The sequence below is a fragment of the Primulina tabacum genome, chromosome 16 (genome assembly GCF_025594145.1).
Source record: "Primulina tabacum isolate GXHZ01 chromosome 16, ASM2559414v2, whole genome shotgun sequence".
Lineage (NCBI taxonomy): Eukaryota > Viridiplantae > Streptophyta > Magnoliopsida > Lamiales > Gesneriaceae > Primulina > Primulina tabacum.
In genome coordinates, this window is record NC_134565.1 from 36,655,864 (window position 1) to 36,678,000 (window position 22,137).

General features: G+C 33.8%; 2 protein-coding genes and 1 long non-coding RNA gene across 3 annotated transcripts; 1 reads left to right on the top strand and 2 right to left on the bottom strand.

The window, feature by feature from the left end:
• Window positions 1-3,332: 3,332 nt before the first annotated feature.
• LOC142528999 (TOM1-like protein 2) lies at window positions 3,333-6,118 on the bottom strand. Its single transcript, XM_075634340.1, has 3 exons — window positions 5,555-6,118; window positions 4,765-5,040; window positions 3,333-3,948 (listed from the first exon to the last, which is right to left on the bottom strand). The coding sequence occupies exons 1-3, from the start codon at window positions 6,062-6,064 to the stop codon at window positions 3,595-3,597; spliced, it is 1,140 nt and encodes a 379-aa protein (XP_075490455.1). The 5' UTR covers window positions 6,065-6,118; the 3' UTR covers window positions 3,333-3,594.
• A 911-nt stretch (window positions 6,119-7,029) lies between these two features.
• On the top strand, window positions 7,030-8,353 carry LOC142528569 (rho-N domain-containing protein 1, chloroplastic). The gene is given in 5 exon segments (XM_075633606.1): window positions 7,030-7,406; window positions 7,553-7,756; window positions 7,758-7,837; window positions 7,840-8,234; window positions 8,237-8,353. Coding segments are annotated over 4 exon segments (795 nt in total). The 5' UTR covers window positions 7,030-7,406; window position 7,553.
• Window positions 8,354-16,577: 8,224 nt separating this feature from the next.
• On the bottom strand, window positions 16,578-19,625 carry LOC142529229 (uncharacterized). Its single transcript, XR_012815857.1, has 2 exons — window positions 18,179-19,625; window positions 16,578-16,760 (listed from the first exon to the last, which is right to left on the bottom strand). It is a non-coding gene; the product is annotated as an uncharacterized LOC142529229 (long non-coding RNA).
• Window positions 19,626-22,137: the final 2,512 nt, after the last annotated feature.

Sequence of the window (22,137 nt, forward strand, 5' to 3'; positions counted from 1 at the left end):
ATATATTTAAATATAACGCATATCATAATTATACAATAAAACATTATATGGATACATGAAAAATAAATTATTGTACTTTTATATTCTACCACTATATTGTTCATTTTAAGAGAAATCATTGAGAAAATCTGCAGCATCAATATTGTTCATTTATATCCCACCAACATATTGATCATTTCCAGAGAAATCATTCATAAAATCACCAGCATCAAAATGAGTTGAATCACTCAAATGGTCACTGCGTTCAGTGAAGTTGGTCTCCTTTTATTTCCCCTTTAATGATTCTTTATAAAGTTTACAAAGGTGTTCAGGGGCTCGACAAATTTTGGACCAATGTCCTGGAGTACCACATCTGAAACAAGAACTTTCATATCTTTTTGAGTGATTCTCATTAACACTTGTATTCTCATGATGCCTTTTCAGTGGATGGTTTGGGACGCTCTTTTGAGATGAATTATAAAAATAACTATCTCTATTGTTTTCAAAACCACGGCCTCGACCACGACCACGGCCAATTCCACGTCCACGTCCACGTCCACGTCCACGATCTCGACCTCGACCTCGACCTCGACCAAAATCTTGTCTTTGAATTTGATTTTGGTTTCGAGGTTTAAATTCATTTTTACTTACAGCATTTACTTCTGGAAATGCTGTTGATTCAGTGGGTCGGGACTGATGATTTCTCATTAATAGCTCGTTGTTCTTTTCCGCCACAAGAAGACAGGCGATGAGTTCAGAATATCTCGCAAATCCACGTACTCTATATTGTTGCTGTAGAGTAATATTTGATGCATGAAACGTGGAAAATATTTTTTCAAGCATTTCAGATTCTGTGACCTCATGTCCACAAAATTTTAGCTGCGAGATTATTCGATACATCGCTGAATTATAATCACTGACTTTCTTAAAATCTCGGAATCTTAACATATTCCATTCATCACGGGCGGTCGGAAGTATAACTTCTCTTATATGTTCAAATCTTTCTTTCAATCCTTTCCACAAAGCCATGGGATCTTTTTCAATTAAATATTCACATTTCAATCCCTCGTCGAGATGTCGACGCAAAAATATAATGGCTTTTGCCTTTTCTTGTGATGTCGATATGCCATTTTCTTTTATTGTCTCACTTAGACCCAATGACTCAAGATGCATTTCTACATCGAGAGTCCATGGCATATAATTTTTCCCGTGATGTCGAGCGCAACAAATTCGAGCTTTGTCAAATTTGACATGGTGGTACTAAAAAAATTACGATGCATTTTATTAGTTAATGAATATTGCAATACAAAGTAATGGATAAATAACAAGTACAAGCATTTGTAAAAATAAAGAAAACACACGAGGAGGATATTCTCCAATAAATAAAAGACTCGTGAGTATGATAACCAAAATAATTAAAAATAACCTTGAGAAAGCCATCTTCTTTTTTCTTCGAAAATTTAGTGAAGAATAATTTTTAGAGAAGAAGAGAAAGTTGGAGTGATTGAATGTGTTTATGAAATCATATTTATAGGGCAAAAACTAGCCATTTTGTTACCGTTTATGACCGTTGGTGTATAAAAAAATAAAGGTATGTATTTGTATAATTTTATGGTAATAATATGGTGTATATAATATTAGACATATTTAAATAATTATGTATATCATATCATATTATTATAATGATGTGTCATAAGATATTTTATTTAAAAATCTTATAGGCTTTTCTACTTGTCGTATCCCTTACCGGGAGTGTGGGATGTCGTCTTAACATCCTCCCAGGATTTATAACAAGTTTTTGAAAAATTTATTTTTATTGTTAATAATAACATTATATTATATATTAAATATATACACAATAAATAAATAACAGTAAAATAAATATTATTACTTTTGTTACCTTTTTCTTCTGTTTGGAGCTTGGAAAAGGATGGAGTACTTTTAGAGCTTCGTGCTGATAACGTGTTGTGAAAAGTAAAATTTATGGTAAAAAGTAAAAATCTCAAATCCTCAAAATTTACCAAACTACACAGTTTATAATATTTTTCTCTCTACTCAATTGTGATTTTCTTCACAAATGAGAGATCTATTTATAGGAAATCTTTACAAATAATCCAAAAATAAAATACATCATTACCTACATCATCACACACTAATTTTCAATATTTATAATTCTTATTTTCAACATTCAAATATTCAACATTCAAATATTCAATACACACATTTTAAATATATTTTTCAACAGAAACATTATTATTTGAATGAATAATTACACTAATACTAAAAATATAATGGTTGACTTTGAAGGTAGCTGAATTGAAAAATGAAAAGGTTACTTTGCTTCGGATCTATAATTTAAAGAGGTTGGGAATGGGGTAATTAACGGTTCGTTCGATCCTACCTGTGGGGCAGTGCCCCACAGGACTTAGATGGTCCAGATTTAGCCACATTTGTGATTTTAAAAAAAAATAGTGGACCTCATATACTTGTGCTTAAATCTTGACCCTGGATCTACACATGGGACACTGCCCCGCATGTAGGGTGAAATATTCCGTAATGAAGAGTAAAGTCATTTGAGTGTATTGACTTTTGAGCTGCCTCGTGTAAAATGCTACATCTCTTCGGTAATTAAGTAAATACAATATTATTATTATTTTTTAAATGGATCTTTTTCATAACTACAATATTTATATGTGTATCTTGCATGGGTAATCGAAAAATCTACTTTACTTTTGGATCAATAATTTAAAGAGGTTGAGATATGATTTTATAGGAAAATAATTGAGACAAGAATTGATCAATTCTTTTTCTTTAAATAAAAAAGATATTGTTTGGAGCATCCAAATTTCTAAATCAAACGAACTAAATGAATGTTCAGAGTTTTTCCAGCTTAATTTGATTATATAAAAAAAAAACTCACAAAAATTCATTCAAATCTTAAATGCAAGTATTGTTTTCTTATCAAATTAAAACCTCGTATTAAGAGATGCAGTTTAAAAGTTATGAGACAAAAATTGATTATAAAGTGAAGTATGTTACATATGCTTCCAACCACAGATGTTCATCCGTAATTAATTTATAAGTAATCAACTACATATTTCCGATCATGTCAGAGAATACTAACAACCTCTAAAACAAAGTGATTATCTACTTTTCATTTCCAAAACAAGCTTTTGATCAAATTTGAGTACACCAAACTCACATGAAAAACAAGTTGCCGGCAAAATGCATCAAGTGATTCATTCAAACCTAATTTCTTGTCCTGTTCCAAAGTGCTCGGTCCATCCCCGACCTTAACCAAGGATCGTGGCAACACTGACCCTAACACCAGAGTTTGGTCTAGGCACATAAGATGAGCAAGACAGCATTTTCATTTATTTCGAAATAAAATTTCGAACAATTTATTTGCACCATGTTGAGACTAAACCATAAACAGTCATCAAACATCCCAAAGCGGGTAGACCAGTTAACTAATTACATACTGACTGGTTACTACAAAACTACATCGCACGCAACAGGCTATTGAAAAAGAAACTTATTCATCCTAAAGCTAAACTGAGTTCGAAGCCGCAGAAAAGAACACAGATCTGTCAGATAGGAAGTAAGTTCTCATGCTTATCCCATCTTATCAACACTCTCTTCTGGGCAACTTGGTTTTCCTGATTTCGCGCTATTTGTCGATATATTAACCGGAGTTTCACTTTTGCCGTCACTTTCTCTTTGAATTGGTACAGTAGTTTCATTTGAGATGTAGTCACGAGCTGGTTCTTCTTCCCCTTGATTCAGTTGATGTCCTGATTCGAAGGCAGCTGTCATTTCATTGTATCTGGATATGACCAGTTGAAGTTCCTCGAGGAGATTAAGAGCATCGAAAAGCATGACCTCATCATCAGATGTGGTTTCAATTATTCTCTGTACAACAGGTAGAGATTGCTTGCACTTCTCTAGCATGCTCACTGTTAGCTCATCCTGCAAAAAAAGTCCAAAATGCTCCTTGAGAATTTTGTTAATTTCGATGAAACAGATGCCTTAAATGTGAAGTTCTGATCTTCGTGTACTTTGATGGCTAAATGCACTTCTCAAGGCGCCTTAAATATGAAGATAATAAACTCAATGTGAAACATAAACCAACAGTTGTTTCCTTCTGTTTACAGAGTTCTTTAATTTATCTATTAATAGTTTGCTAATTACATATTTGATTATAGGCGATAAAATTTTCTTATGATATTTAGATTCAACCATAAGGTGTCTCGCTTTAATATGAGTGCGTCACCTAACACACCTACACTCTACGATTTCTCAGAACCTTAGTATGCATCTGTAGCTGATACCTCTGCATCGGATATGTAATCAACAAAAATATGTAATCAACAAAAGCTTTGTCTTATTCATTAAGTTTCTTACACCATTAAAAGAAACTTTCAAAACAAAATGTCACTAATCAACACAAGTGTGAATGAGAAGGTGCTTTGGTTTGAGAGTTATTGAAAGCTAAGAAAAATTAATAAGACAATTGATAATCAGGCTGAGGGGTAATCAGAGAGCATCTAAAACTACCAAATTTTATGTACTAGTAAAGAAGAACAACATTTCAGAGAAACCTCACAAAAACATTGACACGGTAAAAAAAATTGTCTTTTAATTACTAGTACCCTCATTCACACTGTCCCAGACAAGAAAATTCATCACGATCAATACATTGTGATAGCTGTGACACTTCTGTAAAATATGCGAGAAAATCATAATAACTGCATAAGAGACAAGGAAAAATGCAAAAATAGTAACCTTGATTGGCTTTGGTCCAGTTTCAGAATTCAATATGCTGGACAGAATATCAAGACTATTTCGAGTCACAACAAGAAACTCTTTATTCTCTTCGATGGTCTGGAAGCCATAATGCATGAAAGTGGCATCTTCTTCATTTTCTAAGGCAGTGGGGGAAACAGGGTATCTTTCATGAGGTATTAGTGGCTGCGGATCAAGATAAGATTCCAGGGTGAGTTGATTAGAAGGTAAACTTTCTCCATGTGCAGTTGGAGGAATCACCCTCGACTTCAAATACTACAAAAAATAAGTCAAAATTAGATATCGGGAAACGAAAAACTTATGCAACACCACACTCTTCAAAATTCTTGAAGATGATTCATTAAATAAGAGTGTCTGACCAAAAGTCATCTGGGAATCTGGAATCATAGGCTACAATTGGATTTAAACATTCAAGAATCATTCAGAGAGAACAATTGAAAATTGCCAGGTTTGCATATAAAATATACACCAATTTCATGTCCATCATCCCTGATTTCTCGAAAGAGTAAGGAATTGCCCAATACTCCATAAATGATATTCTTAGAAAGGTATTTTCTAATTTGCCCGCCTGTAATTATAAAAAAAAATGTTAAATTTGCCCCCAAATACCCATGAAATCGCCTACTCAACTAAATTCGAGCCCACCTAAATCATTCAATCCTGTCTCGGTTTCCAACATGAACAATGCTAAGCAAACACAATTCGAGAATACCAACAAATGAAATAATATTAGAGAAACCACAAAACATAAACGAAACTGTCACTGTACCATGTAAGTCTGATGAAAAACAGGCAAGTACATGAGATCCTCGGACTCTCCCCAAGCCCGTATCAGCTGCATCGCCCTCACCCTGCACCCATGCTCCGTCCTATGGTCCTCGATCAACTTCACCATATCCTCCAACACCTTCTCCGACGCCACCTCGGAGAACACCTTCTCGCAATTGGAAGTACATGTCTCCAGTAAATCAAGGCTCAGTATCTGGCTCGCCGGATTCTTTCCCGGTACCAGCTTCTTCTTTACAGCCCTGACGATCTCCGCGCCGTCGTACTCATCACGGGAGATCATGGCGCAGATACGGAGGTTTAGGCCCCAGTTGGGCTCCTCCATGGATTCAGCGGTGGCCTCGTCGACGATCTTGGATTCCGGGGTTGGGGTCTGGAGGATTTCCTTCATTTTTGAGCTGATTGTGCGACCCATCTGGGCGCCGCTCGTCTTCAACCGCTCTCCTAGGGAGGAAGATGCTAACTTCAGTTTCGATAAGTCGAGTTTCTCCATGGATTCTTCTGTCGGAAGAAATATTCAAGAATTTGTTCTGGTAACGTTGCTGGCTCTTCGCTGTTTTTGTTAGGGTTGGTGGGAACTGTTAGATATGGACACGTGGCATCTTCTTAGGTGCATCTCCAACCCATATCCTCTATTTTTCCTCTAAAATAGAGATCAGGGATCTATTTTAAAAACCTTCTCCAACCCATATCCTCTAAAAATATTACAAAATACTTCATTTCTTTTTTTTTTTCATTTTCAAAAACAGACACATATAATTATATAATTACATTATGTATTATATAACCGAACTCAATTAATTCGATAAACATAATACAATAAAAAATCACATTTAACTTTATTGTTGTTTGTGTTTTTTAAATTGTTAGTGATGTCTTTTAATTATTTGTGATGTCATTTAGTATTGTCTATTGTTTGTCATCTAAAAAAATCGCATGTTTATCAAGTTAAATAAATTAAATAGACAATAAGTGTTTCTAATAAATTATGTTATTAATTTTTGTGATCATTATCTTGTTTATTATTTCCATTTCATGATTATTATAAACAATATACTTATAATTAATTCATGAAAATAATAAAACAATTAAAATAAATTAACTAAGTATAAAAATTATTTAACATTAAAATTAATTAATTAAATAATTTAAAATATAATAATATAAAATGGAGCAAAACAAATACATAAAATACAAAAGGACTATTTTGCAATTGTTATGATGGCATTTCAGTAATTTGGTGGAATCTCTATATGAATAGTGATCCTCCAAAAATGGAGGATGACTGTTGCAATCTCCAATTTGGAGATTGCATTTGGAGTTGGGTTGGAGCACCAACCCATACTCTATTTTGGAGATTTTCTCCAAAATAGAGATGGGTTGGAGATGCTCTTGACATTTAGAATAGATTTTTTTATTAATATTAATAATTAACTAATCTTATTTTTTAATACATAGTTCATTTTGTTTTATAGCTTTAGGTTATCCAGGATTGCATGATTAGCCATGATCGATTTTTTGATAGTTGGCCAACTGTATTATTCGGCTATAACTGATGGAGAAACCCAACGCAACATATTGTCTGTTATATTAATAATTTACACCAATAAAATCAGTAATATGGTAATGTCGGAGGAATGTTTTAAACTTCGACCCCTTGATAAATTTTCCCTGGTCGGCAATGTGATTTTGATTTTCTTGAAGCCGTTGATTGAGTTTGTAGGTAGAAATGGGCCAAACCCATCACAATGAATTCTGAAGTTTTGATTACATGAATCAGTTAAGCTAGATTGTTGTCCTACCTCGCCCCGTTCCCGAGTTCCTGAATCCTCCTGGTAGAAAGATATAATTTTGCCACCAAAATATGGTTGCTCCTGTACGTATTACTAAATATATGTGATTATCTATAGTCTATACCTGATGTTTATCCGGGCATCTCTGCGTGATTTGTTTGTAATGGCGTTCTTAATTCTCCTTGCAGGATGCGTGCCACTGCACCTGATAGCAGATGTCTTCGTTGCTCATGTGTTACCGGAAAAACATCGTCTAACTCTTCTCACGGTGGCATCAAGCTCGTTTCTGATGTGAAACTTCTATCTTTGAGACATGCTTCTAGGCGAACGGCTTTTCTGTGTAATGCAAGTCCGAGCAACTATAGGATGAACTCGGATTACTCGAGGCAAAACAGGCTACTCCCACAACGTAAAGAGGCACGGTGCAGAAAAGGATGGTTTTGAATATCTTGAAGAATCAGAAACATACTCTTCGAAAATGGATCCTTGCTTTCCGCATCGGGAAGTCAAAAATTTCAGGCAACTTCAGCTCCTGGTCCTAGAGAAAAGGAAATTCTTGAACTATTCCGAAAGGTGCAGGCTAAGCTTCTTGAAAGAACATCAATGGAGGAAGAAAAGAAAGTGGAGGATCCTGATCAGGGAAAAGGCAAAGAAAATGGAACTGTTGATTCTCTTCTCAAGCTTATAAGGAAACACTCAGTTCAGCGAGGGAAGAAGAACATTGACAGTGCCAGTAACAGGGGATTCATTCTGGACGAGCCTGAACCAATTGGGCCATCGATGCTAGAGAGGAACTCGAATAATTTGGAGTCTAGCAGCAGAGTGAAGAGGCGTGAAATACAAGAAGGCCCAAGGTTCACATCTCAGCAGGCCAAAAATCAAACTTCCCAAGACGATCTCCCTACCCGACAGTCAAATTCCGAGCCTGTTTATGTTGGGGAAAACCCATAAACCGTAGAATCCATCACGTTAAATCATTAAGAATTTGACTGAAAACTTAAGCGGAAGCGTACCTGAAGCCATAATCTTGAATTCTTTAGAACGTGTCTTGATCTTCCAGATCTACGCACTCTTTCCTTGAGAGAATCTCTTTAGTTTCTCTTTAGAACTATTTTCTTAATGGGGGAGAGAATAGTGAAAGTGATAACGCGATATCTGGGGACCATGACCCATATTTATAGATAATGTTTATCAATATTTTCTGATATTTCTGTTTTAGCCCATCATAAAAACAGAAATTACATTTATGTCTCTACCCATTAAAGGCCCACAACCCATTAGATACATTAAAGCCCAATGTGACCGTAACATGCCAATTTCCAACTGATCTTCCCTTTAACCTTATTGAGATCAAACTTTAAATCATAATCAGAGTGTGACTTAACTTGAAATTTATTTCTGCAACTGTAACTGAAAATGTCTAAACTGAAAAGCATTTAAAATAACAAACTCCCATTAAAACTGAATTTCCTCAATTGACATAACACCCATACTAGCAGTGTGCTCATGAAACTGTTTGGGTGGTAGTCCCTTAGTAAGCGGATCCGCAACCATGGAGTTTGTACCGATATGCTCAATAGACAACTTTCCACTCTGAATTCTTTCTTTAACAACCAGAAACTTGATGTCAATGTGTTTTGACTTCGTCGAGCTCCTGTTGTTATTGGAATACATAACTGCTGATTTATTGTCACAATGTAATCTTAGTGGTCTTTCAATGCCATCAACAATGCGCAGTCCTGTGACAAAATTTTGCAGCCATATTCCATGATTGAATGCCTCATAACACGCTACAAACTCAGCTGCCATGGTGGAAGAGGCTATAAGTGACTGTTTAGCACTCTTCCAGGAAATGTCACCTCCAGCAAGGAGATAGATGTAGCCCGACGTAGATTTCATACTATCTTGGCATCCAGCAAAATCGGAGTCAGTATACCCAATTATCTCAAGCTGATCCAACCTCCGATATATGAGCATGTAATCTTTTGTTGTCCGTAGGTCCCGTAAAACCCTTTTGACTGCTTTCCAATGTTCCACTCCTGTATTACTTAAATATCGTCCCAACATTCCTGTCACGTACGCAATATCTGGACGTGTACAAACTTGAGCATACATCAGACTCCCCACTGCAGATGCATAGGGAACCTTCTGCATTTTTTTTTCCTCAAAATCATTCTTTGGACATTGTTTGAGACTAAATTTGTCTCCCTTAGCCACAGGGGTATATGTTGGTTTACAATCTTGCATCCCGTATCACTTGAGGACTTTCTCGATATAGCTTTTCTAAGATAATCCAATAATACCCCGAGAACGATCCCGATGTATCTGAATACCCAGTACAAAAGATGCATCACCAAGATCTTTCGTCTCAAAATTCTTAGCCAGAAATCTCTTGGTTTCATGCAACAACTCTATATCGTTTCTAGCGAGTAGAATGTCATCGACATATAAAACCAGAAAAATATGCTTACTCCCACTGAACTTATGGTACACACAATCATCGACCAAATTCATCTCAAAACCAAACGAGATGATCACTTGATGAAATTTGAAATACCATTGTCGAGATGTCTGCTAGAGCTCATAGATGGATTTCTTTAATTTGCAAACCATATTATTTGTGTTTTTGGACACAAAATTTTCTGGCTGCACCATATAAATCGTTTCATCAATGTCACCATTTAGAAACACAGTCTTTACATCCATCTGATAAAGCTCAAGATCGAAATGCTCAATCAAAGCCATTATAATCCTTAAAGAGTCTTTCGAAGAAACCGGAGAGAAAATCTCTTTATAATCAATGCCTTCTTTCTGTGTAAAGCCTTTAGCGACAAGACGAGCCTTATATCTTTCCACATTGCCTTTCGAATCCCTCTTGGTTTTAAATATCCATTTGCAACCAATGGACTTCGTACCTTTAGGCAATGGGACAAGATCTCATACGTCATTGTCCTTCATGGACTTTATCTCCTCATTCATGGCACCATTCCACTTTTGAGAGTTAAAACTTTTCATGGCTTGACGGAAGTTAATAGGATCATCCTCCATCAATCCAATGTCTGCCTCATGTTCTTGAAGAAATACAATGTAATCATCTGGCATTGCATTTCTCCGCTCTCTAGTGGATCTCTTTAATGACATAGTTCTGGAGGTACTTGAGTTTGTTCATCTGGAATGGGAGAATCTCTAATATTGTCTTCCTGTATTGTGTCTTGGTTAAATTGAGGATTATGATCCTGATCAATGTCCAAGACACCTGTGGGAATATTTACATATTCATCTTCAAAGAAAATATCCCTTACTTTATCTCCCCCCGCAAACTCAACATCCTCAAAGAACCGGGCATTTCCTGACTCAAAAATCAACTTACTTGTGGGATCATAAAACTTGTACCCCCCGGATCTTTCAGAGTATCCAATAAAATAACAACTAACCGTCCTTGAGTCCAGTTTCTTTTCATTAGGCTTGTAAGGCCTTGCCTCAGCTGGACATCCCCAAACGTGCAGATGCTTAAGACTGGGCTTTTTACTCGTTCAAAGTTCATAAGGGGTTTTGGTCGCTGCCTTAGTTGGAACCCTGTTAAGGATATATGCTGCAGTCTTTAGTGCTTCTCCCCAGAGTGATTCTGGTAAGGTAGAATGACTGATCATACTCCTCACCATGTCCTTAAGCGTTCTGTTTCGTCTTTCAGCAACACCATTCATAGTGGACGAACCTGGCATAGTGTATTGTGGGACGATACCGCATTTCTCCAGGAATCTAGCAAAAGGTCCTGGACGTTGTTCACCTGAACCGTCATATCTACCATAGTATTCACCATTACGATCAGATCTAACGCTTTTAATCTTTAAGCCAAGTTGATTTTCAACTTCAGCTTTATAGTTTTTGAACACATCCAATGACTGTACCTTTTCATAAATGAGATAAATGAAGTCATATCTTGAAAAATCGTCTGTGGACGTTATAAAATACTGTTGACCATTCCAAGAAGCCGAAGGAAATGGTCCACAAATATCAGTATGTATAAGTTCTAAGACGCCTGAACACCTGTTGGCTTCAAATCTCCTTTTGTTGGTTTGTTTTCCCTTTATACAATTAACACAATTATTAAAATCTGTGTAATCTAAAGGTTCGAGAATTTCGTCTGACACGAGTCTCCTTATTCTCTTTTCAGATATATGACCCAATCTTTTGTGCCATAACGCAGCTGAATTTTCACTGGTTAATTTTCTTTTAGTGCCTCTACTTGTTTGCAGGGATTCATTAAATAAAGCAATAACATCCAAAGAATAAAGATTATCGTATCCTGATAAAGAACCAGAACCAACCAATTTTGAATCGAGAAACAAACTGAATATTCCATTTCCAAAAGAACAAGAATAACCAAATTTGTCCAATGCAGAAATGGAAATCAAATTCCGTCTAAAAGACGGCACAACAAATGTTTCATAAAAATCCAAATATATTCCAGTCTTTAACAATAATCTAAATTTTCCTATTGCCTCAACTTCAACTTTGTTGCCGTCACCAATATAGATGAATCTTTCAGCATCACTTGGTTTTCGGCAATCCAGACAACCCTGCATAGACACACTGATGTGAGTTGTTGCACCAGAATCTATCCACCACGTGTGTCTAGGCAATGAAGTTAAATTAACCTCAGAACAAACCATATTCAGAAGCATACCTTTCTTAGCACGCCAAGCGTGATAATTACTGCACTGCTTCTTCATATGCTCATCATTGCCACAGAAAAAACAACCAGAACTTTGAGAATCACTAGGATTCTTCTGTTGTTTCTTCGGAGGCTGTGTATCCGCAGCTTCTTTATCCTTCCTTTTCTTTCCTTAACCTTCGAGGTAGAGGCATAACGAGCACTTTCTGTCTTGTCTTGCTTCAACCTTTCCTCTTCCTGGACACAGTGCGAGATGAGCTCATTCAGAGACCAAGTCTCTTTCTGACAATTATAGCTCACCTTGAACTGGTTAAACTGAGGAGGAAGAGATATCAAGACCAGATGTACTAGCAAGTCCTCAGAGAGGTCAAGCTTCAGTGCTTTTAACCTTGAAGCAAGATGAGACATTTCCATAATGTACTCCCTAATGTTGCCATTACCTCTGTACCTCATTGAAATGAGATTTGCCAAAAGTGTACCAATTTCAGACTTTTCACTTTTAGCAAACCTCTTTTCGAGGTCTTGAAGGAAAGCCTTGGCCGTAGCAATGTCGCTAGACATTGTGCCCCTGAATGTTTCTGGAATGGCCCTCTTCATGATCATCATACACATGCGATTCAATCTCTCTCACCTTTCAAACTCCCTCTTTTCATCAGAGGTACTCTTATCCGTATGGCGGGAGGAGAGTCAACCCTTATCGCAAGGTCCAAATCCATGACTCCGAGAACTATCAATAAATTCTCTTGCCACGATTTAAAATTCGAGTCATTTAACATATGAATAGAATTTATATTGGAATGAATATTTGCATGAGTCAAATCTGAACAGAGAACAAAAAAACCAAATATACATGCTCAACCAAATATCCAAATAAAATAATCAATAAATTCAAATAATGTAAACCCCCATAAACAGAATATCGAGCACTCCATTAATGTTTCATCTTTGGACAAAAGATTAACTTGTAAGTGATATCCTGGCGCAGCAGTCAAACACTGATAGAAATTATCATGTCAAATAACAACCTTCCTTTGGGCCGATTTATTATTCACATGAAAAAACCGAACAACTATCACGTTTTTACCACCACAAGTGCATATGTAATTATATTAAATATTAACCTTCTTTTGGGCCGATCAATATTCATATAAATCACATATACCCAAAATCCTTTTGTATTTCAAAATAAAATTAATTTCCATAAAAGAGGTCACTTTGGCGACATTTTATTTCAAATAATCAATTTTAAAAATACATATAACCTTATCATTATTTGAATTAATGAAAATTTAACCTTAACCGAATAATCTTGAATCAGGAAAAAAAAATTTAAATTTTCGGAAATTCCGTACGGGTCGGGTCGACTTGGTTCCGAATCCGTACGGACGGACCCGGGTCCATACGACCCGGCCCGAATCTGTACGGGTCGGCCCGAATCTGTACGGGTCGACCCGAATCTGTACGGGCCGACTCGAAACCGTACCCAATTTTTTTTTTAAAAAAAATTTAATCCAAATTTTCGATTTTTCTCTAAAATATTTTGTTGAACAAAACTAGAAGGAAAATAGAAATTTTATACCAAATCCTTAAAATTTTCAACCAAATCTTTTTATCAAAACTGAAACTTTAAAAGATTTGTTTTTCAACCAAAATATTTTTCAGATCTGAAACCATATCAAAAAATTTTCAGATCTAAACCAAAATAATTTTCAGATCTGAAACCATATCAAAATATTTTCAGATCTGAAAACATATCAATATATTTTCCAGATCTTGAGCCATATCAAAAAGTTTTTTAGATCTAAAACCATAACAGAAAAGTTTTAAACAAAATTTTCTTTTCCAGATCTGGATCCAAATAATATGCCAAACTTTAAACAAATCTCAATGATTCAAACATGAATAGCTCTGATACCACTTGTTGGGGAAAACCCATAAACCGTAGAATGCATCACGTTAAATTATTAAGAATTTGACTGAAAACTTAATTGGAAGCGTACCTGAAGTCATAATCCTGAATTCTTTAGAACGTGTCTTGATCTTCCAGATCTACGCGCTCTTTTCCTTGAGAGAATCTTTTAGTTTCTCTTCAGAACTATTTTCTTAATGGGGGAGAGAATAGTGAAAGTGATAACGCGAGATCTTGGGACCATGACCCATATTTATAGATAATGTTTATCAATATCTTCTGATATTTTTGTTTTAGCTCATCATAAAAACAGAAATTACACTTATGTCTCTACACATTAAAGGCCCACAACCCATTAGATACATTAAAGCCCAATAACTCGAAACATTAATTGATCATTTTATTTTGGGCTTAACTTAATAGACAACCCACAACACATAATTATTCACATATAAGTCCATGTAAATAGTTTACTCTCACAACTCTGTTAATCATGTCTCAGAGGATAATCTGTATGATACAACAGCAAAAGCGATTGAAACTGATTCTGAATCTTACTTGGACCCAATGTTTCCTAGGAAAGCGTGTATGATGAGATAAATGATGAAACATCTGGATTAATGTAACCTTCCATGGCTCCTAGGAACTGAGGTTGGGTCTATCCATGTTCTGAAAGGATATATATCGTCGCATCAAATGATAATATGATTGCATTGGATTGGATGATTGGTAATTCTTGGTGATCATGTAATCCAAGTTTCAATTGCTCACTAACATATAAAAAGTTTAGGAAAAACTTAACGACCATAAATTACTTATATTCTGAATTCTTACGTTTATGATCTTGAAAATCCTGTTTATTTTCTGATACTTAAAAGTCCCAAATGTGGATTTTTTTCCACAGCATTGTTAACTTATATACTAAATAAAATTATTGTTGACATTTGAAATTATTAACAAATTGGTTGAGTAAGTGTGATGTTTCTTTTATTGTTTAGATTATATTATTCAAATTAACAATGCATAAAATGATTTAAATTCATTAAAAATAAATATTTGAATCTAGTTTTTGATAAATAGATTATAGTCTAATAAAGCTAGAGAGAAATTTAATGTTGTTTAAACTTTAAATATAAATAAAATTCATTATTTAAATCTGATATATTTATTTGTTCATTATATTTAAATTGTAGAAGGGTTGTATATATATATATTATATATATACACGGTATAGGCACCTCCAATTTTTGAGGTGTTTACCCAAGTGTACGTGATAAATGATAAATTTTGTTAGGTGTTTATCCAATTTTGTATACAGTAAATGGTAAATTTTGTTTATAATTTAAAGGCGATAAATATTTATTCATACATGTATATATTTAATTGTATGAGCTTTTTTTTAAATGGATGACAATTAAATAGATATAAACTGAACTAAAACAGTTGTATTTTTTTTGGTAAAATAATATAAGAAACAATATATACTGTGAGTTTTTAAAACACTAAATAAGTTTGATTTATTTGTGTAAGAAAAGTTATAGATGTTAAATATGAGGAGCAAAAACAATAGTATAATAGATATGAAAAAGCGTAGGAGTTAAGTTTATGTATACAAAATATATATCGGTGTAAAATGATATATTAAATGTAAGAATGTATATATTCAAAAATGTTTAAAAAAATATTCTTTACTTTGGTTAAAATTGTGTATGCATGTTGGAGTGTTTAAAATTTTTATTTAAGCTTGCTTAAAAAGTAGTGAAATTGACCGGGCTGAATGCGTCTAAATAATAAGAATGAACATGGAATTATCAGTTAAATATGAAGAGTAATGTTAAATTTTTTCCTTGTTTTGTTTTTTAGGTGAAAGACGGCTAATAATAGTTAAAAGTTTTTTATTTTTTGATATTTTTGCGTATTAGGAATCAAAAGCTAGAAATTGGTTTGAATAAGAAGTAATGTACTCTATTTTATTTATCTGGGACATTCTATCAATGGTGTTATTGTTATAATTTGATTAAAACATATGTGATATTTTTGTCTAGCTATTGGATAAGAATAGTACATGTATATTTCATATATGTTTGAGGGAGTTATTATTTTTAAAATTTTGGCAATGGACATGATTTATAATCTATGCTATTTTCGTTTGTATCTAAATGTTCATTTTTTCGAAACAATTAACGAAATATATTGTTTGAATAATGGCATTTATAGAAAATAAGATATAAAATATGTTTATCAATATAAATATTACAAACAAAAGTTATTGCTAAACCTAGGTGAAATTAGGTTGTACGTGTTCAGATATAATAGATATGACTCGATATATTAATACGAAATAAGAAATGAGTATTCTATATACATCCGTGTGAAAACAACAATTTTTAATTTAAAAAAAACATTTATAGGGTTAATAATAAGTAGGTTTAGATATATATTCGATTTTTAAAAATTACTTTTGATATTTATATTTTTCAAAAATAGAAGCTTTTACGTTGTTTAGATAATGAAGTGTGAGAAAAAATATGTAGATATCTAGAGGATTTTTTATGTATTTATAAACCAAAAGTATCATATTTTTAGTTTTTGTGAATATTGACATTTGGTAAAGCTAAGAAACAAGCTATAAGTTATTGAATCTTTACTATCAAAATATTAATAAAGCCTAAACATTATAGCAGCATGCTAATTTACATACATTCTATGTAATGTATTTAGGTAGCACATACCTAGAAAACACAAAAAGCTTAGTTATGTTTCTACTATTACAAGATCATTTCATTCCTCGTTTCTGCTTGTGGGGTTGTACCTGAAGAAAACAAATCCAATATTAAGGTGAGCTAAATTCTAGTGTATCAACTGGTACTCAGTTGTATAAATTTAACTTATTATAAATAAAAAAATCTAGAAAATTACATGGTATTATTTTAGCTTATTAGAAATAAACATCGGGTGAAAATGAGAAGATTTTATTAAAAAAAAAAATTCTACTAATGATGACAAACTATTGTTCGTAGACAATCATAAGTAATAATATATTTGCAAAAGCTATATCATATTTTGGTATTTACTGAGCATATGTGATTCAAAGGATATATATATCTTTTATGGACTAAAATTAGAAACCAAATAACACATTAGCCATTAGCTAGGTCAGTAATAACATGTTAAATCAGATATTCACCTTTTTTATGTTGCAATACATAAATAACTTTATCTAATATTTTTAGTATACCATTTGTTTCTACTTATTATATCTATTGTCAATTATTTCAGGTTGGGCTCCTTGAACGGGTCTTGCTCAGCTGTAGGGTTAGCGGAAATATTGGATTTTAATGGCGGCTGCTGGAGGGAAGAAGAGAAGGGTATATGAAAAAAGGGGATTTTTTGTGAGAACGAGAGGTAAAATGCTTTTTTTGTGTGTTTTTTTCCGGAAGAGAATGTGCGCTGCTGCGCTTTTTTAATGCGTTAATGCGAGGCTACATCTGTAAAAATATGGGGGCATTGAGTGTGCATATGCGCACCTTGGTTATGCTGGTGCACATATAGTTCTGTGTGTGACATGTAAAAAAGGGTGTTAGTCCGTGGATATAGAGCGCAATGGCGTGCCTACGACTGTATTTTGTGGCTTTTTGTGGTGTGCTGCTGCTGCACGGATATAACGCGTAACAACGCGCAAGCCTCGGGGTTTTTTTTGGAAGGGATGCGCGCGTTTGCAAGCTTTTATCCTGCAAGCGCGCGCAACCTTCTGCCATTTTTTTACTTGTAGAATGCGCAGGTGCACTCTTGTGCCAGCGTTATGATGCAGTGCCTACTGGGAAATGAAATTGCCAGAATTTTTTTCCATGTAATGTTTTACAAGTTAGGTCATGTAGCAAGCATATTTTCGTTTGCGAGTATTCTTAATCCTGTTGGTTTCTATTGCATTGTCTTTTCTTTGTCGCAGCATCGCTGATATTTTATTAGATCAAGTAGACCAAAATGCTAATCTTAATATTACATGGTTTCGTGGGCTACGAAACTTCTAAGCAAAGCTGGATATGTCACCTTCTTTAAAAGAAAGTAAGAACACAAAAACAAGCTATAACCTATAGTTTGACACCACAAAATCTAATAGTTAAAATTTTACTACGGTAATGAAAATTTAAAAAAAAAAAAAACAAGTACATACTAAAAATACAAGAAAACTAAATAGTAAACTAATAAAATTGCAAATAAAGACCGAACCTATATGGAGTGCGCAAGGACAAGCTCGCCATAGTTTCGATCTGTTGATTCTTCTTATTAATTGCAAGTCAAACCAATATTTGTGGAAGTAAATCAGCACTGTCAAGCTCAATAGATAAAACAAAATAGTAAAAGTTAAGAAAGCGACGTACTTGGTGGTGTTTAGATAACTCTGTTTACATTTGAAAATTGTGAATATTCAACAAAACCGAGCTTCTAAGGTTTTACCTAGATTTAACAGCAACACATTTTTTACAACTAAAACAACAATTTGTTCGAGAAACATGATGTTTTATCCTTGCAAAACAGAAAAAGGCTATACAATTTCTTGGTGCAAAAGAGAAGTTAATAAAATACGTAAAACGATTTATTGTTTTGAGCAAACCAAACGCCATTTTATTTAGACCAACAGCTAGATCAAATCCCTTTCAAAAGCAGGGCAAAATCCCAAAAGCTGTTGTCTAAGCAAGATATATTAACAAATAAAAATAGGGCACCAATTACATATTGAAACAAAGCTAAAGGGGGAAAAATAAAAGCAAATTAACCTAGAGATTTCGGGGGCAAGGAACATAGAGCACCATAAAGCCAAAAGCAAGTGGCCTAGAAAATCACCAAAATCAGTCTGGACATCCACACACCCAAAATTAGGGCAAACAAAAAATAAAACCAAGCACGTAATAGGTAATAGAGAGTGAGAAACATATCAGCCCAAATGAATTTCAAAAAACATTTAATTATCTAGGCAACGATGTATAAAATTAGTTTCTTCAGTAGCTCAATTAAATAACAAAAGGCTGAGAAGGTAAGACCAAGGGGCCTCCGCTCAAACAAAGAGAAAACGAGGAACTTCTAACAAGACACGGGAGAAGCAACACCAGAGTAAGGCAGACGGGGGCCGGATGAAACTTCGCAGCACCATTACTATACTTGCGAGGAAGGGAGAAAAAATGAAGAGCAAGGCCAAACAGAATGGAGGGGAGAACGGACGTAATCTGTAAGAAAAAAAACATCAAGGGCTCTCCGCTCGGGCAAAAAAAAAAAAAGAAAAAGGAGTCCCCTGCAAAAAACAGTGAATTCAACGGCAAACTAAGGCATTCCGGGGTGCCGAACGACACTCCCCAGCACGTTTAACGTAGCTACGAAAGGGAAAAGCACATGGAGAATAGCAAAATAAAAAAAAACACACAAAAGAGCACGCACCTATCAACGATTCGTAATTCTGAACCGGCAGGATGAAGGAGCGAGCGAAAATCAGGTAGAGAAATGAAGAGAGACCAAACAACAAATGCAAAAACTGAGCAAAAAAAAAACAAGAAGACAGAGATAAAAAAAGAAGGAAGAGGTTGAAGGAAGCGGTGGAGAGGAGCGCTTGTTCTCCTCTTGACAGTACGAGCTCTTCCTTGTTGGAGGAAGACATGTCTGCCGTGTGTCTTTCTTTTTTACCGACAACCGTACAAAAACAGGCTCATTCCAAATTTTTCATGCTTTTATATGTAGATATAAACATTAAATGCAACTAGTCCAGCTATCTATGTATGTGGATGCAAATTGTAACAAAAACGTGACACATATTAAAAGAAGTAACGTGTACAAATTGATATTGACGACGGGCAAGAAAATTTAGATGCGTACACGATTATCCTTCTGAATCTCGGCTCCCGATACACTCATCGATGGTATGAAAAACGCCTATAAATAGAGCGATTGAGGTCCCTGAGCACATACCTCGTAAGAAATATACACCATCTACAGAGAGCGTGAAGTGCTTAGAAGACTTCAACCGGAAGGAAAATCAGAGAAACTTACAAATTTTCAATGGCCAAAGGTAATTTTCGATAAGCTTCCGCATGTTGTTTTTTCATGTTCATGTATACGTAAAAACACGATTTTGAGAAAAATCTCTAACATTTAGTATCAGAGCAACGTTCCTCTGCCTTGAAAATTTGTTTTCATTTTTCGGATAACATGAACTTTAAGAAATTGATTTTCTGAAAGTTTACGTAAAAAATGAAATTTTGGAATTTCTGAAAGTTTACGTAAAATAAAGTTTGGATTAATATTAAGAAACTTACTTGAGAATTGTGTTTTCGATCGGAGTTTGAAGTTCTTCTTTGAATCTTGAAATTGAAATGAGAATTTTTGAAAGCAAAACATCCGAGAAGAAAAAAAATGGAGAAGGTTGAAGATGAAGTGCATGCAATTCTGATTCAATCATGCATTTGAATTCAATTATCCTACATGTGGAATTATTGCATGCGAAACCCACACCATTTAATTTTACAATTCATTTGTTAAACCAGTTCATGTACGTATGAATGAATGTTAGTAAAGTAATCTGATGGATACATTGAATATGAAAGTGTCGGTATATATTTTTTATTTAACAATAATAAAAAAATTTAAATTAATGTTGGACCCACGATAATAATTTAGTTTTATTATTATTATTATTATATATTATTATTATTATTTTAATAATAATAAATAAATAAATAATAATTAATGTGTTATTAAGTTATATGTATAATTCGGTATATACATATAGCATTTGGTAAAATAATTGAACACATTAAAATAATTTCAAGTTCGACGTAATTTCTAATACATGTTTAGAAATTATTTTTGCATGTTAAATATAATGTCAAATATTATGGATAAGTGTTTGATGTGTACATGCAAATTTAATATTACGTTTGCATTTATTCTTGAAATTTAAAATGCAAATAATATTAAAAATTAATTGGTACATCAATATTCACATTATGTTCATATTAAATTATATTAAGTTGCTTATAATTTGAAATGAACATATCGAGTAAGATGTGAATATAATAAAATAAAATATTTCAGATGTTCACAAATGAACAAATAATCATCACTTTATCATTACTCTTATAAAAGAGAAAAACTGATGAGGAGCCCACATTTTTACGTAAATGTGATCCTCGCTTTATCACTACTCTAATTGAAGAGAAAAACTGATGTGAAACGTATTTGTTCATATTAAGTAAAAATGTGAATATAAAGTTATTTAATGAAAAATTTTGGCTTATAAAGATTCACATAAATGTAGATAATTAAGTTGAATAATAATTATAAGGTGACGTAAGAAAACATGATCTGAGGGAGTTCTTCATAGATCGGTTTAAACTGCCTTGACTAGCCACTGGTCTCCCTGAGGAATGTTGCTCTGACTAGGAGTTAGGTATTTAAAGGGTCTTAGCACTACCTATATTTCCTGGGAGCACTCTTGAAAAATGTTAATTAAATTACTAAATAATTATTATATAAGTATTAAAGTAAAGCCAAAATTTTGTCCGGTGAACCGTATAATTTTAAATAATTGAGTAATAGCCACATCATCCTTAATTATGAAAAATTGTGTATTAAGTGGATTTGAATCACATAATGGACATCAATTGTAATTAATTATGTAAACATAATAAATTTTACCCCACTGGGATTTTATTATATTTATATAACTAATTAGTTTAAAATATCAAATTATATTTTTCTTAATTTACCCACAGGAGTTGAGGAAAATACATTTTGATAGTTTTATCATAAAGTTACAAAAAAAAATCTTATTGAATTAAAATTTTAGTCCACAGGCAAATTTTATGTCACTAGATTTTTTAAAACATGAATTACATTGGTAAAACATGATATTGTCTCAAAATTTTAAGCATATGATATTTTGTGCAGTTATGCAACCTGCGAGTTTTTCTTATATGAAATGTGACATTCCCGAACTAAAGGGCGATAACTATAAAATATGGAAAGAAAGAATTCTTCTTCAATTGGGGTAGATGGATATTGATTATGCTATATGGAAAGACGAACCATCTGCTATTACTGAAAACAGCATTCCAGATGATGTTGATCTTTATGAAAAATGGGAGCGATCTAATCGACTCTGCGTAATGTTCATAAAGACCAAAATCTCTGCTGGTATG

Bases quoted from the DNA above. Each gene is read 5' to 3' on its own strand.
- LOC142528999 (XM_075634340.1), bottom strand. From the start codon at position 6,064: ATGGAGAAACTCGACTTATCGAAACTGAAGTTAGCATCTTCCTCCCTA. The intron at 5,041-5,554 runs GTACAGTGACAG...TATTTTTTGTAG, and splicing joins TTTTTCATCAGACTTACATG to TATTTGAAGTCGAGGGTGAT. The intron at 3,949-4,764 runs GTTACTATTTTT...CTTTTTTTGCAG, and splicing joins CTGGACCAAAGCCAATCAAG to GATGAGCTAACAGTGAGCAT.